Source organism: Micromys minutus, assembly GCF_963924665.1.
Source record: "Micromys minutus genome assembly, chromosome: 4".
Classification (NCBI taxonomy): domain Eukaryota; kingdom Metazoa; phylum Chordata; class Mammalia; order Rodentia; family Muridae; genus Micromys; species Micromys minutus.
Genome location: NC_137973.1, coordinates 63739389 through 63755882, shown reverse-complemented (window position 1 = coordinate 63755882; position 16494 = coordinate 63739389). Strand labels below are relative to the sequence as shown.

At 46.5% G+C, this 16494-nt stretch overlaps 1 protein-coding gene across 1 annotated transcript; it reads left to right on the top strand.

Moving 5' to 3' along the window:
* Positions 1–480: 480 nt before the first annotated feature.
* On the top strand, positions 481–16081 carry SGMS2 (sphingomyelin synthase 2; the record flags this gene model as incomplete). The annotated part of the gene is made up of 5 exons (XM_080915590.1): positions 481–935; positions 5566–5683; positions 11538–11691; positions 14824–14990; positions 15878–16081. 5 exons carry the CDS (start codon positions 481–483, stop codon positions 16079–16081), a joined length of 1098 nt encoding a protein of 365 aa, XP_080771716.1.
* Positions 16082–16494: the final 413 nt, after the last annotated feature.

Here is a 16494-nt window from a genome sequence, read left to right as displayed (position 1 = left end):
TAGTGGAGTTGACTGTTGAGGTGTTCTTATCCATGCTGACATCAGCTCAGAGACAGACATTCCAAGATTAAACAATCTAGTACCTTATAAATAAATTCAATCTCAGCAGCCTTGACTGTGTTCTGAGGATATCTTTGTAAAGCCGGCACCCTTGGTATCAGTTTCCTACCCTTGAGTGTGTTTATACTTCAAATGGTTGGTAATTAGACAAGCCATTTCTGACCTCCTTTTGTCTTGTTCATAGAAGGGACAGTAACATCTTCAGTGGGAAAGAGAACCAGCACCCTGTGGTGACCACACAGCAGATTGTTACATGGAAGGACTAGGGACCAGAAGGCCACCGTCTCCGTTCTGAATCAGCACACACAATCAATTCTAAGAGTCCATGTTGATCTTGGAAGTGGAAGGATTTAAAAGAGAGAAGTTCCCACGGAAACCAAGAGCCTTACCATCTCCTTTAGTTCTGAAGGCTGGTGGACCATGGATATCATAGAGACAGCAAAACTGGAAGGTCATTTGGAAAGTCAAACCAACGACTCTCCCAACACTTACGCGAGCCCCACTGACGCTGTAGAAGAAGAGGACAAAAATGGCAAGGGGAAACCCAAGACCTTATCCAACGGGCTACGGAAGGGTGCCAAGAAATACCCGGACTACATCCAGATCTCCATGCCCAATGACTCCAGGAACAAGTTTCCCCTGGAGTGGTGGAAAACGGGCATCGCCTTTGTGTATGCTCTCTTCAACCTTATCCTGACAACAGTCATGATCACCGTTGTGCATGAGAGGGTCCCTCCCAAGGAGCTCAGCCCTCCACTCCCAGACAAGTTTTTTGATTACGTCGACCGGGTCAAATGGGCATTTTCTGTATCAGAAATAAATGGGATGGTATTGGTCGGGTTATGGACCACCCAGTGGCTCTTTCTGAGATACAAGTAAGTACTGACTGATAAGGTGTTTGGGTTTGAGTTGGTTTTGAGAAGAGATGACGTGTCTTTCTCCATTTGCCATGCATTTGGTTATACCTAGACATTTGAGGAAAGGACGCATAGACAGACAGAACTGAATACGTGCAGCCACTGTTCTGTGTGTACTGATTGACCATGTATCACAGCAGAAGGTTGCAGCAGTCCTGTGGAGGAGGATTCGGTTTATCAGCTGAAAATACAGTGCCTGACTCCAGTGGTGTGGTGCCATAGCCCTATGCTAAGTCAAGATGCTCGGAAATGGCTTTAATCCCAGCACTTGGGAGGCAAAGGACCTCTGTGAGTTTGAGGCCAGCCTGGTCTACATAGAGAGTTCAGGACAGCCTACATACTATCTTTTTTAAAAAGTGTGTTGGCACGGGCAGTAGGGAGTAGACTAGAATAGTTTTAATTTATTATGGGATGGCTGGTCAGCTGTCAACAGCCTGCTTTGAGTTTATATCTTTTCAAAAGTTCTTAAGCTTTCTTTCCTTCCTGGTCCTTTCCCTGCCAGACACAAAGCAGCAAGTGTTTAAGAAGCTGAATTTGGAGCTGTGTTTCGGTGGTTTAGGTTTTCGATTTCTAAAGTAAACTCGTCCTCCCTGCTTTCTTCTTGGCACCAAGGGAAGGACCCCAGTAGTCCAGCCTCTGCGCTCCCCAGCCCGTTTTAAGAACAGTGCCAACTGTGAAGCAGCAAGCCAGGCTTTGCACCTTTAGATAAGCCAAAGTTGGGTGCAGCTCTGGCTTGGTAATTTCTATTTCTCGGTGTGAATTCTGACTTCTGGTCCACAAAAGTGGAGGCCACTCAGTTCCCCTGTCCTCTCATTTGTCATTTAGGTGTTTGCTTTCTACTGGGCTCCACCAATTAAATCCCCAAAATACAAGATTGGGCAAAAATTCCCATAGTCTGGAGCTTTAAAGAAGTACATGGAGTGAGGAATCTCCCTGTGTCCAGCTTCAAAGTCAAGTAGAAGATCAGTTTTAGAAGAGTTGAGCTGATGGTTGCTTTGTAATTAGAATTCAGCCTTTCCCACATACAACTCTGCAGTTTTCTAAACTTGCATGGCAAACGGAAGCCATCCATAAGCAGTTTCCGTACAGTGACCCTCTCATTGTTCCGTCAGTAGATTTGGGTAAACAGCCTTTTACTTAGTAGGAATGATTTACTGCTGCACGTGGCAGTTATGACATCCTTTATGCCAAAAGCACGAATATATTTGTTGACCATTTGTTTTCTATGTAGTGCCCAGAGTTGACCCTAAACATGGCAGGGCTTACATGGGCTATGCATGATTACTTTCCCCTTCAGTCTGTGTGTCAAGACCATTCAGAGTCACATTGGCATGAAGAGATATTTAGTCTCGTGTGCAGCTGGGTCCCCTTCTGCAGCCATCTTTGTCTCGGTTTGTGTGAGCTCTAGCTGTTAGAGCTGACTTGCTGTGACCATCTCAAGAGTTTACCATGTCAACATTCGTGGTCCTCGGCTGGGGATGTAGTTCAGCAGGAACAAGGCTGGATTCACATGCTTTGAGGAAGTCATTTGGACCTTGTATTTTGGTAACTGACAGAATAATTCTTAGGATCTTGCTTTCAATGCCCTATTTAAGGAAGAACTCCTAGCCCCTCCCAGCCTCTCTCAATCCATCCTTCCTTTCCTTCTTGGTGCTGGGACCCAGGAGCTCACACATTCCAGGCAAATCCTTTGTCAGGGCCACAACTCTTCAACTCTCCTCTTTTAAAAGCTATGAGAGATCCCAGGCTGTTCTTTTTCTAAGTAAGACTGTAGACTGAATGTTTCAGCTAAGTTCATTTTCTGCTCTGGGCACAGGATGACGGAATGAAGATATTTGACTTAGAGTATCTCCTTCCTTGTGGTTGTCTAATAGCATGGGACATATACTTCAGAGCAGCACTCCTGTGAGAACTGGGGTCGAATCTCAGAGCCAGTTGCTTCCACTTCGCCAAGGAAGAACGGCCATCACTGTTGACTTCCTGCCCCTTTCCGTGCTAAAGAACAAAGCTGGATGACCAAGGATGCAGTAAAAGAGCACCTCGGTCTAGCTGTCTCGGTCCCTCTTCTTTCCTCTCCCTCTCCCAGAGCCCTAGCATGTTCCTGAAATAGCTATTGGTGGACGAGAACTGAAATAGATATTTGTACATATTTTAATTAGAAGTCCGGACAGTTACTTGAATTTGACCTTGGTCTGTGTGAGGATCAGTCTCTTAGAGAAAACTTAAAATATCTCCTCATGTCTGAGGCTCCCTGTTACTCAAGAGTCTTCTGGTTTGGAAACTTTTGGAGAACTGTGAGGGAGAGAAGCCCGCAGGATGAATACGCTGTATGTTCTAGAGAAGTTAAAATGAGTAACGGGGCTGGGAGTGGGGAAGATAATGCATCCCCACTCAATCCTGCTTCAGAGCCGGCATTTGGAGACAAAACCACAGAAAGAGGGCTGTCACCGAGAGCTGAAACTGAGAGCCCACAGACCCTTTCTGCCCTCGGATGTACCCACAAGGCCGTCACGCTGTGGGCAAAGCCCTTGGCTTTAGAAGTCAGTGGGCTCAGTCGGCCTCTGAGAACAGCCGGCCCAGGCGGAGTGAAGGTTCAGAAGAGCTCGGAGCCTTGTGCCCGACTCGCTGTCTTCATAAAAACTGCGTAGTTGGGAGGACTTTTTGCCTCTGTTTCTCTGTCTCTCCTTTGGTTTCCATTTGAATTTTATTAAATTTTATTTTAATTTTGAGATAAATTCATGACATAGCTAGTGTTGGCCTTAAGCTATCCATCTTCCTGCTTCTGTCTCCCAAATGTTAGGTGTTGGTTTATGCAATGTAAGAAAGCAAATCAAGTAACTTAGTGTGGAAGGCAAATATTCCAGCACCTAAGCCACATACCCAGGCCTTTTAAATTTTAACTGGTACATAAAACAGACAACATTGGATTGCTTAATGAGGTATTACGTATGTGCATTCGTACGTGTTTATTTTGTGATGTTCAAATCGTTAAACATGCCTTTATTTATACATATTTCTTCTTTAAAAATAATTTAATTTTACATGGGTTTTTTTTTTTGTGTCCATGGGTGTTTTGCCTGCTTATATATATATCTATACATGCCTGATGTCCTCAAAGGCCATGGCATCCCCTGGAGCTTCAGTTACAGCCAGTTGTGAGCTGCCATGAGGACACTGGAAATCAAACCCGTGGTCTCCGGAAGAGCACCCAGTGGCCTTAGCCACTGAGCCTTATTCCAGCCTACTTACCATTTTCCTTACGGTGCAATATCTAAAGTCCTTCTGATGTATTTTTGAAATGCACAGTTCATTGTTAGCAGTAGCTGACTTGCTACCTGGACCATCTTAACACCATATTTTGTTCCTAACTTAGCACTCTCCATGCACCCCCAAATACACAGGGTCTCCCTAGCACCTTTCCATGCACCCCCCAGTCTCCCTAGTCTCTAGTGAACTCTAGTCTATGCTCAACTTTTTCGAGACCAATCTTTTTCATTTTGTCTTAGGGCTGGAATTACTCTGTGCTTGAATTTCTGTGACGGCCTTGGCATGGTGATCTCTAGTTCTGCCCACAAATGACAAGGTGGAACTCTTTTTCATGTCTGGATCATGTAATGCCATACAGACTCATGACCTCTTCATCATCTTCATCAGCCTGTGGGCACTTAGGCTGTTTCTATTTCATGGTTATTAAAAACAATCCTTTAATAATGTTTCAATAAATAATAGTGCAGTCTTGTTCGGAAGAAGACAGACAACACTAACCGGTGCACTCCCTTTTATTTCCCTTTGCCATTTAAAAATCAATAGCAAATAAGATATTAGAGGATCGATCCCGTGGTTATTTCGGACATGTTCAAAATACAGTTCTCTGAAAACCTATGCAGTCGGAGAAAACAGTTCATGCCTGAGTTGTCAAACTACCTCTGCTTGGTCCCAATTAAAGTCTTGCTTACATAACTAGGCTTTAATGAGGTATCACATCTCCCTGTGTATCCAATTATGTAACATCACCTGATTCATTACATTATTCCTCCATGGCCACAGCTCACTTACACCTCAGATGCGCTCTCCAGAGGGTTTTGCTAATCGGCAAGTTGACTGAAAACAGGGAGAAGCTCATTGAATTCTCTGGCAAAGAGAGATGTTTTATCAGAAGAGGAGATGATACAGGTTCTTCATCTTCTTAAGTTCACCCTTTCCCCACATCCTTAGTCCTTTCCGGCCCCAAATCACTTAGATGCACTTCAGCTTGTAAAACTCCTTTTTGGAGGTGGGATTCCAGTCTTACTATGGAATTATGGGATTGAAAGCTCACAGGCCTCAAAATGTAAAACCGAAGTGTATTTGTTAATTCCACTGAGTACACTATTTTTAGTTCATTAAGCATTGACTTATACTGAAAAATGAATACATGGGGTCCAGGGCTGATAGCTTACACCAGTCATCCCAGCACTCAGGAGGCTGAGGCCAGAGGATTGTGAGTTTGAGTACATGGTGTGGTCCAGGCTAGCCTAGACGAGAGAGAGACCCTACCCCCTTTAACCAACCAGTAAACTTGTTTCTCCCATCCCTGTGTTTTCTTTAGGTCAATAGTGGGGCGCAGGTTCTTCTTTATCATGGGAACGTTATACCTATACCGCTGCATAACTATGTATGTCACTACATTACCTGTGCCAGGAATGCACTTCCAGTGTGCTCCGAAGGTAAGTCTCGGGGTCCCTCAGACTTATCTGCACTGTGGTCAAACAGCAGCAGGTAGCAGGAAGGTCGGCGGGGCTGGCCCCAGGCTGCGAAGGCCCTCACCGCCGTTGCAGAACGTGAGCCTGGAGGGTTATGATTGTGTGATTGTGAAAATGATGCCGTTGAGCTCAGGACACATGTTGCAGGTTAGATTGACAGGATGTGCTAATGCTGTAGACAGGGCTCGAAAGAGAAAAGTCAAGGAGAACGCCAGACGATTGCCCATCGGAAAAAAGATGCAGTAGCCTTTGGCTGCCGTTGGAGTTGTCTGAAATGAAGCTATGGTTTCCTCTCCTAGCATCTAGTCGCAGGAGGGCCATTCTTCACCTCAGACCCCTGTACACTCTGGCTTATGAAACAGAAACAGATCGTGTGCTTTCTGGACGAGGGAAGGAGGGCTAAGATCAGACTTCACTGAACATGAAGCAGATGTCGAGGGAAGAAAGACAGTGGTTCTGGAGAAGCCAACGCTCCCTTACCAAACATAGGTGTGGTTTGGTAAGGCAGTCATTTCCTAAAGCCATCAAAGAAGTTCCTGTCTGTAATTAAAACGGTGTACAAGTCCAACTTAAATGCTGGCTGGTTTTGACTGAAACTAATTTAAGACATGAGAGTCCAGAATTTTAATGAGCATGCCTGAGTCTTCACTAGCGGACGCTATTACAGTGTGTTCAGTGGCGAGGTGGCCACAGCAGAGAGAAGGGTAAACCCTTCCTAGGAAGGGACGAGGCTAGCAGGGAAGGGCTGCTGATTATAGAAACGCAGATTAAAGGTCACCCTTCACAGAAGAGCTGCAGTTTCCCAAAGCCATGTCAGTAAACACCCTGTGGGCTAACCATGCCGCAGACACTCCCATCAGAGGCTCCCTGACCGGTCACCCACCGAGTACTGATCAGCCAGGCCCTCCCCCGAGAAAGAGGCTGTGATTGCCTGCAACTTGGTTCTGTAGAACAGACACACGGATCTCCCTGTCCGGCTGAAGAAGCTGAGGTGATAAACAGCAGGAGACAAAATTGCATTCTAAATTTGGCCCATCTGCTCACCTGCAAGGGCTGCATTGATGCTTGCGGCCACAGGGCCCTTTGAGAGCTACCGGTTCTCCTGTGTTGGCAAGGCCGTGGGATGTCCTTCAGAGTGAGCAATGACAGATGTATGCGTGAGAGGACGTCCCTGTCGGGAAACCAGTCCCAGGCACAGCTTGTCACTCAAGAGTTGTCACGCTGGCATCGGGGTTCTTGCAGCTTGGCCGTCAAGGTTCTGCCTTGTCTAGTCCATGGCTTCGTTAAGTCCTTTGCTTATGATTGGCTTCGCAAGCATGCACGCCTGTGCTTCGGTTTACGGCCAGAATGGCTATTTTCTTCGATCTGTGTCTAGGTGAAAGTTGGCTTGATGGTGAAATGATGCCATTGTTTTCTAAGTCATTTTGTATAGAGACGGTGACCTCTTTGTTTTTCATGGAAGCCTTTGGGGCTAGCTTTTTTTCCCTCAGGCTAAAGATGGCCAAAGGGCTTTTCTTTTTCTTCTTTTTAAATATTTTCTCTTTCTTTTATACATGCATATTATATGTTTTTTATTAATAATGGATTTTTAAGATTTATTTATTTATTTTTAGTGAGTACACTGTAGCTGTTTTCAGACAGGCCAGAAGAGGGCATCTGATACCATTACAGATGGTTGTGAGCCACCGTGTGGTTTCTGGGAATTGAACTCAAGACCTTTGGAAGAGCAGTCAGTGCTCTTAGACACTGAGCATCTGTCCAGCCCAGATTTTCTTTTCATATAACCCTCCCTCAACCCTTCCCAGTTCCTCCCCACTTTCCCTCCCATCCATATCCACCCCCTTTCTCTCATTAGAAAACAAACGTGTTTCTAAGGTATAAAAATATAATATGATAAGACAAAAACAGAAACATCAGAATAGGACAAAACAAACAAACAAAAGGAAAGGGCCCAAGAAAAGGGCAAAAGAAACAGATATCGACACAGAGAACCACATGCTTGAACACTCAAGAATCCCATAAACACTCAAAACTGGAAACCATAGTATTTACACAAAGGGCATGCAGTGGGGGAAGATATGGAGCAAGAGTGAGGGAGAGATGGGGAAAGAGAATGAATGAATGAATGAATGAATGAATGAATGAATGAATTGAACCCTGAGTAGAACATTATGAGGTAGGAAACCTCCAAAGATGCCGTCTAATTCCTTTCCCGTTGTCCATATACTGCTGGGAACACAGCCTACCCTTACGAGCAGTTTGTTCCTGGAGTTGACTTAATCTTCACTTGCTTGTGGTTATCAACTGGAGCTGGGTTCTACTCGGTTAGGGTAGGACATGTGTCCACCGCTTTCAGCTCTAATCTCACTGACGACCTGCAGCCACAGTCTCTGTGAGTTCGTATGTGCACCATTCCTGCTGTGCTCTGACGGCCTTGTTGCCTGGTGTCCTCCATCTCTCCGGCTCTCACACGCTCTCTGCCTCCCTCTGAGTGGCTCCCTGAGCCCCGAGGTGAGGACTTTGATGGAGACGTCCTGTTTAGGGCTGAGTGTCCTAAAGTCTCTCACGCTCTGCAAATTGTCTAGCTGTGGGCTTTTCTTGATGGAAGGACCGTTGTGAAGTCTGCATCCACCTTGGACTGCTCTAACTTCTTGATTTTTGTGGGAAGTAGAATTGGGAGTCACAGGTGGAGGAATCCCATGAGGCGCCCCTATGAATTTGGCTGTTTTGATTCATGCTGCTTTCCAAAGGTTTCTGCAGCTTTAACATCCCACAGCCAGCACAGAGACTTCTGAAAACGAGGAATGAAAGGAAATAGTGTGCGACCTGTGCTGACTGCGATAGGCCTAGGGAAGGTCATTGGGGTCATCCTCCAGTTCCAGTGCTCACTACCTTCCCTTCCCTGCCCAGGAGTTCGATCCCCAGGACCCACAGGGCCCACAGGACCCAAATGGTAGAAGGAGAGAGCCAGCACCCATAGGTTATCACCACAACTCCACGTGTCCGTGTGCCCCCCTTCACACACACACACAAAGAAACAAAGAAATGTAACAGGAAAGGGACGCAGAGTCTGCTTCTCTGTTCAATAACTGTATCGAATGAAAGGCCACCCGAAATCCACCTGCAGTGTCTAGTGTTTACACAGGAGGCACATCCCAAAGATGCCCAGTGCATGTCTGAACCTGCAGATATACAGTTTCCCTATGTGTGTGTGTATGTATGTACATAGATATGTAACCAAACATGTAACTAGGCACAGCAAAACAATTAAAATGACTAATGACACGATGGGGAAATACTAATGCATTGTAATAAAAGTTAGCTGAAAGTTAAAAAGAAAGCTTAAACTATTTCTGCTTGATATTTTCAGACTGTAGTTGACTATAACTTAGATCTCCGAGAGCAAACTGTATCTGGGATGAGCATGGGGGCTGTCATATACCAACACCGCTGAGCAGCAGGGGCTATCACACACCAACACCACTGAGAAGCAGGGGCTATCACACACCAACACCACTGAGCAGCAGGGGCTATCACACACCAACACTGCTGAGCAGCAGGGGCTATCATACACCAACACCGCTGAGCAGCAGGGGCTATCACATACCAACACTGCTGAGTGGCAGAGGGAGCATGAAGTTTGACCTAGGAGCCTACTTTATTTAGACCTGGGGTATCTGGCCCCAAGTAGAGAGAGACTGATGACTTTGGAGAAGTGGAGCTGCGGCAGGTGTAGAGGTGAAATGAAGGGGAATACATCCTTTCAGTCTTGGGGGCGCTCACTGTACAAGGTTTTGTACCAGTCTCATGACAGGAAAAGGACGATGGGTTGCTGATAGACCAAAGAGCTGTATCTTTAATGTCAAGGAAGGGTGTGGTGCTTTACAGGCTATGGCTGGCCTTTCTGAGGAGGCCTGGTCAGTCATGTGATTTGTTGGCTTCCTCTAGGGCAGGCATGCCCTCCTGACTCCCGAGCTCCTTTCTAGGTGAGATAAGTCACCTGTTACCTGGCAGTCCTGCGGACTGGATTACTCTTTTTTTTTCCCACTGTAACATGATGTCTGTGATAACTAGCTTTAGCTCACACTGGGAGGGTCTGCTTCACAACCCCCCGGGGCTGTGTAAGAGGGCAACACTGAAATGAGTACCAAAGCAAATGTTCTCATGGGGAGCCAGGAAGGAGAGAGAAAGAAGGGACGAGAAGGGTCCCCTCAGATCTTTGACATTCACCACTGGTAGCCTAAGACATCCCATGAGGTTCCATGTCCTTCCTTTCTCCATCTCTGTCCCCCACTCCCACCACAGGAGACGTTCTAGGCAACAATTCTGGATGGATGTGGTCCCTTCTTGTACCGGGTGGGACGGTATTCTCCCTGCTCTGAGGCGCTCCCCATCCATCTGTGCACACCCTCCCTTAGAATCACGTGCCCAGACGTGATGGTGTCTGCCCCACCTGCCACCCTAACCACTGGTGCAGCTGGGCTGCTGCACTTCAGGGACCAGGGCTCAGAAGTAACAGAGCTGAGGTTCCTTGAAGACATGTCACAAACCTGCCCCCAAGGTCACAAATGACTACTCAGCGCCAGGGCCTCTGTGTGTCTCTTTCATGTCAACCACCCTATGAAGTCTTCCTGAGCCCCATTCTCAGACACCCTACATTGACTTTTCTGTATCAGACATCATGTGATGTCTTCCTGAGCCCCATTCTCAGACACCCTACATTGACTTTTCTGTATCAGACATCGTGTGATGTCTTCCTGAGCCCCATTCTCAGACACCCTACATTGACTTTTCTGTATCAGACATCATGTGATGTCTTCCTGAGCCCCATTCTCAGACACCCTACATTGACTTTTCTGTATCAGACATCGTGTGATGTCTTCCTGAGCCCCATTCTCAGACACCCTACATTGACTTTTCTGTATCAGACATCATGTGATGTCTTCCTGAGCCCAATTCCAGACACCCTACATTGACTTTTCTGTATCAGACATCATGTGATGTCTTCCTGAGCCCCATTCTCAGACACCCTACATTGACTTTTCTGTATTAGGGGTCCCTGCAGCTGTCCAGCCCCCCATGTCTCTTCTCAGTTTTCATGCCTCATGTTTTTACTTCCTCTTGCTGGTATACTTCAGTTTTAATAGGAGATACACTCCTTTAGCTACTGCCTGACCCTCCTGCCCTAGCCTGCCATCGTTTCTTATGACAACATTGTGGCTCAGAGAGGCTTCTGGACCCTTGATTCCTGTGTAGAACTAGGATCCCTTGTGATGCACTTTTCCCATTCAGAGCTTCGAAAGCCTGGAATCCCTAATTTTTCACTTCCAACCCTATTTCAGTTATGAGGTGAGCTTCTTGTAACCTTGTTACCAGCAGATACGAGTGGGGGCCGTTTGCACGCTTTATGCTGAGCACTTAGTGCACAGTACTAATGGCTGCAGCGTCGTCAGATGGTAATGACCCCAAATCCTCACATCCCTCTGCGAGAAGGAAACAAAGTAGCTCTGATTTGCTTCTTAGCACACAGTGGTGAAGTCATTGGTTATTAATATTTCTAAAAGCTTTGCCCAAGGACACAACACCACCAAAACATATTATTAGCAACATAATGAATAATTTAAAGTGTTATCAATAAACCTGACCAACATAATGAGGAGAACCTAGTTTGAGGAGTTTCCTCTTAGAATATTTAATTTTTTTTTTAATACTACAAGGAAAGTCTGAGAAAGATTACCATCACAGCCTGGTGACGTCCCGAACTGAAACATGGTTCTGAGCATCTTGTAAACTTTCCTCCCTGTCTTCTGTCACACAGCTCAATGGAGACTCTCAGGCAAAAATACAGCGGATTCTCCGGTTGCTTTCTGGCGGCGGATTGTCTATCACCGGATCACACATCCTGTGTGGAGACTTCCTCTTCAGCGGCCATACCGTCGTGCTGACACTTACTTATTTGTTCATCAAAGAATGTAAGTAGCTGGTCGTTCCTCCCCGAACTAACGGCTGTGGTGGGTGGGTTCTCTGCACTGCCGGGGTTGGCACTCGGGAGAGAGAAGGATGTAAACACTCGGAGTATGTGGGTACTCCATCATCGGTGTGGCCTGAAGCCTAAAGTCTTGTTGTGGTTTTCTCTTCCTAGCATTTAGCATGCCCCCAAACATCTCCCTTTCTTCCTTAGTATGTCTCAAGGCATGGGGTTCTTAATATCGGGACTAAGAACAGGTCAAACACAGAATGCATGCCTTTAATCCCAGAACTTGGGAGGGAGAGGCAGGTAGATTCAATCAGTTCAAGGCTAGCCTGGTCTACATAGTGAGTTCTAAGCTAGCCAGAGCTATAAAGTGAGACTCTGTCTCAATTTTTTTTTCAAGAAGGGGAATGAAGTAGGAAGAACATGCAAGGATAAATGTGTCGTAAGAAGACCTGTGCATGCTAAAGACATTTACCAGACACTTGTGTTCTACGATTCCCAGTAGTCCATGCGTATTTCCTCACGTTTATCCACATCCCTGTCCTATTTATTTCCAATGTCCATTTCCCAGCCTCCTCTGCAGCATTAGGGCATCTTGTGGAACATCTCCCCCTTACGGAACAGGCAGGCAAGAAACTGACACCCCTTTCCAGATGGATACACTGAGTCCCCATGATGAAAAGCCCTTATATTTTGCAGTAGTTTGCTTTTTTAATGTTTCTAGCAGTCAACTTTTTCAGCCTGACTGGTTGGTGCTTCCTGTCTTGAAATGAGGTCTTATCGTACAGCACAGGCCGGCCTGGAACTCACAGCCCTCCCGAGTCCGAGTTCTTTCAAGTGGCTTTTACTGATGAAACAGTGTCCCGTTGACTAAAGGACTGTAATGGTTCTAGCGGCATAGCCGATGCTACTTCTTCTGTGTCCGTCCTGTTTCCTGTTGCAAATGCTCTGTTCCCTATGTTTCCAGAAGCTTCTCTCCAATACCTTCACTTGGCATTGTCTTACTCACTTTCCTGTCGTTGTGTAGAGACCCCATGGCCAGAGCAGTTTATTGGGGCTGTACGGTTTCAGAGAGTGAGAAGAATCCATGGCCATCACGGCTGCGAGCGTGGCGGCGGGCAGGCATGGCAACCGGAACAGTAGCTGAGAGCTCACATGTTGAGCGAGACAACATCCACAAAGCACAGAGAAAGCTAATGCGGAAGGGCCTGGGGACTATGAAACCTCAAAGCCCACCCCCAGTGACACACCTCCTCCAACAAGGCCACACCCCTTAGTCCTTTCTAAATAGTACCAAGTATTCGAACGCATGAGCCTGTGAGGGCTGTTCTCATTCAGACCATCACAGGCACAGACCTGCCTCCGAGGGGCTCCCATCTCTTGCTTTCCCCTCTTCTCTTGGTTTTGTTAATCCAGACTGTGCACACTACAGCGTGTTGGGGGATGGGCTACTTTAGCTCTTCACAAGCCCCAGGGACTCCTCACTAAATGGGAAGCCACAGTTCTGATATGTAATTATTAGTTTGGACGCATGTTCTTTATGGTTCTGGTTTTAACTTTTGCCCAAGGAAGTTCCATCCATAGAAGGTCCATTTTTTTCTAGGCCACTGGTACACTCTCCAATCTATAGATCATAGGAAACTTACAGAAGATCGGTGTGCAGGTATTGCATGTCACAGTAAAGGTACTGTGTGTTGAAAACCATGCAGTGGTCATCACAGGAAGCATAAAGGGAGTTTAGTCAATATCTAAAGAGTGAGTGAAATAACATTTAATTGTGGTTGGCTTATAATTTCAGAGGTCTAGACCTTGAGCGAGCGGCTTCTCACATTTACAAGCTTCGTTGTGCAAACCATGTTCCTTGATTTAAAACTATTGGTTAAATAAAATTGGCCACAGCCAATTACTGGAGAGATTAGAGGTAGGTGGGTTTGGAGTGACCTGGTAGGAGGAGAGAGAAGAAGAAGGGGAGGATGGAGGGAAGAGAAGAGGAAGCCACCATGAGGGGAGATGGACCATGAGCGCATGGCCAGGAGAAACAGCAACTATGTGGGGTGCACCGCCAAGAAAAGAGCCAGGCCAGCAGTTAGAAGATCAGATTAGGGTTACCGACAAGTAATTGTCAAAGTCTGAGTCTCTTATTTTAAACTAATTGGAGACAAGTTTAAATAGGTTGTACTACACAGAACTGTAACTGGTTTACCAAGAACCACTTTGTGTACGAACGATAACCGCTCAGGCCGTTGTCTGCAGTTTTGGGGAGTCAGCCATGTACCCTTTGCCCCTCAGCTATTCCTTCACTGTTGAGCATGGATGTAAACAAAGCTTCATATAAAATTGATTTCAGTTTATTAGATCATCGATAGTCTGTTGGAGCCATGGCTGTCATGAATGCTTACATGAGAACCCGTTGGGGTTGTGACCATGTTATCCCCATGAGTGCCTCAGTTCTCTCCCAGTTGGTCAGTGGCATGAATTGCTCAGCAGCCTCAGCAAGATGCTAAACTTCTGTGCATGGAGGGCCAGGAAAGCAGAGTTTTCCACTGGAGAGCTGCCCCACGCGATCAGCAATGGCAGTATAAAATTGGCCCGAATCAAATCTTGCTTGCCCCAGTGACCTTCCCCACCACAGATACACACGTGAAGAAATGAAAGCAAACTTAAGACATCCAAATAGCCCTGCTTTCTAATGTTGTCCCCTTTATTTTCGTAGACCTTTCCTTTTGGCCCTTACCGTTTTTCTTTGGCCTTTACTGTGGGGTCATGTTTGGGAGCTAGGATGAGCCAGTTCTAACCAACCTAATAATAATGCTATTCACTTCCTTATTAGATTGCTGAAGGTGGGCAAAACCTAGACTATCTCAGTGCCCTGAGAGAAACTGTCATACCTGCGGACATGATCCCCACTGCCCTCTCTCTACCTGGGAAAACTGAGGCAGCTCATTGCCGGGAGTGGTCTTAAATTGCCTGTTTGTGGTTATTGGGGCAATTGTAAGATGGAGCTCGACGGGAGAACATTTTCTTAGCATGCATAAGACCCTGGGCTCCATCTCCAGCCCCCTGTTTGTCCATCCGCCCGTCCATCTGTCCATCTCTGGACTCTTGTTGACTCTGCTCTCTCACTGTGCAGATTCACCTCGTCACTTCTGGTGGTATCACTTGGTCTGCTGGCTGCTGAGCGCCGCCGGGATCATCTGCATTCTCGTAGCACACGAGCACTACACCGTTGACGTCGTCATTGCTTACTATATCACAACACGGCTCTTCTGGTGGTACCACTCCATGGCCAACGAGAAGGTGAGAGCCGTCAAGATCCTCGGATGAGGACTGTTCTGTGTGCCGGGGCCAGGACTCACTGTGTGTGTGTGTGTGTGTGTGTGTGTGTGTGTGTGTGTGTGTGTGTGTGTGTGTTATGGGAAGGGCTGCTGTTGCCACCCAGCTGAACGGTTTTGTCAGTTCAGTTGGACCTTCTGTCACTGCTGTTTATTTTAAAAGTAGTAGCAACAACAAAGAACCTTACAAACATACATACTATGTGAGGATTGTGAACGCTATAAAAGTACACACAGCAGCCTTGCCAGTTCAGCTGGTTTAAACTAGATTTGAAGGGCTGTATACACTAACTGAAAACTTAAGAACCCTCTCTGTAGAAGCATTAGGGTGCAGCTTGGTAATAAATGCCCCCTGCCTCACTGCTTATATTTTGGGGTGATCACTAGCACCTCTATCTTCCCTTCTCCTTTCTGTCCCAGAATGGCCCCCCTTTATTCACCCATTCATCCTTACGGTGCTTACTCAAGCATCACCCCCCCCCCACTGCCATCCTGGGAAGCTTCTCATTTTTCTCCTTCTCTCCTGTAGAGCCCAAGGTTGCTCTCCCCACCTCTGGTTTGGCCCTTACATCTGACCACAGCACATTCTGAAAATGCTTCTGTTGAATGCCACATCTATTCCTGGGCCGCCTCCTTAGGGAGCTGCAGGAAGAGGGCTGTTGAGTCACAGAGGGCAAGACCTGGGGACCAAAGTCAAGGCAGAGCTGGGGAGGCTGGACAGTAGTTACTACCGTGGGGCTTCATTTCTGTTCACCTGCTAAGTGACCACTAAAAAGTACAAAGGCCACCTAATTGAGAAGTCTAAACCACACTTATTAACAATGCCTTATGTCATTTTGCCACCCTTTCCAGAACTTGAAGGTCTCCTCCCAGACGAACTTCTTGTCTCGGGCTTGGTGGTTCCCCATCTTCTATTTTTTTGAGAAGAATGTGCAGGGCTCAATACCTTGCTGCTTTTCCTGGCCGCTGTCCTGGCCCCCTGGCTGCTTCAAGTCATCGTGCAAAAAGTATTCACGGGTCCAGAAGATCGGGGAGGACAATGAGAAATCTACCTGAGCTGCCCATCCGGCGGCCATTTTTACACCGACAGAGTCCGTGCTGTGACCAAAGGCGCAGGTCTATATTTATTTTCAGAGAACTGGCTGGTAAGATGAAGTGGACCAAATTTTATGCAAAAGATTGGAGCGCTGAAGTATTACCTTTTGGCTTTTTTTTTTTAATTATTCATCCCAAGAAAGATATATTTTCCTGCAGCTCTTCCTTCGTTGATGACAAAGCCCCCAAGCTGGAGTTCTGAAGAGGCAGCAAAGAACACACCAGCCTCTCGTCTTCCTTCACCTCCACCTTCTTTCCAGATTGCTTATTTTTTCCTTCCTTCAAGGTCAGAAGAGTTTGCTAATGTTTTGAATAAAACGTCTGGACATATACGGCCACTGTGTATACAGTCAGTTGGTGATGAGCGCGGGTTT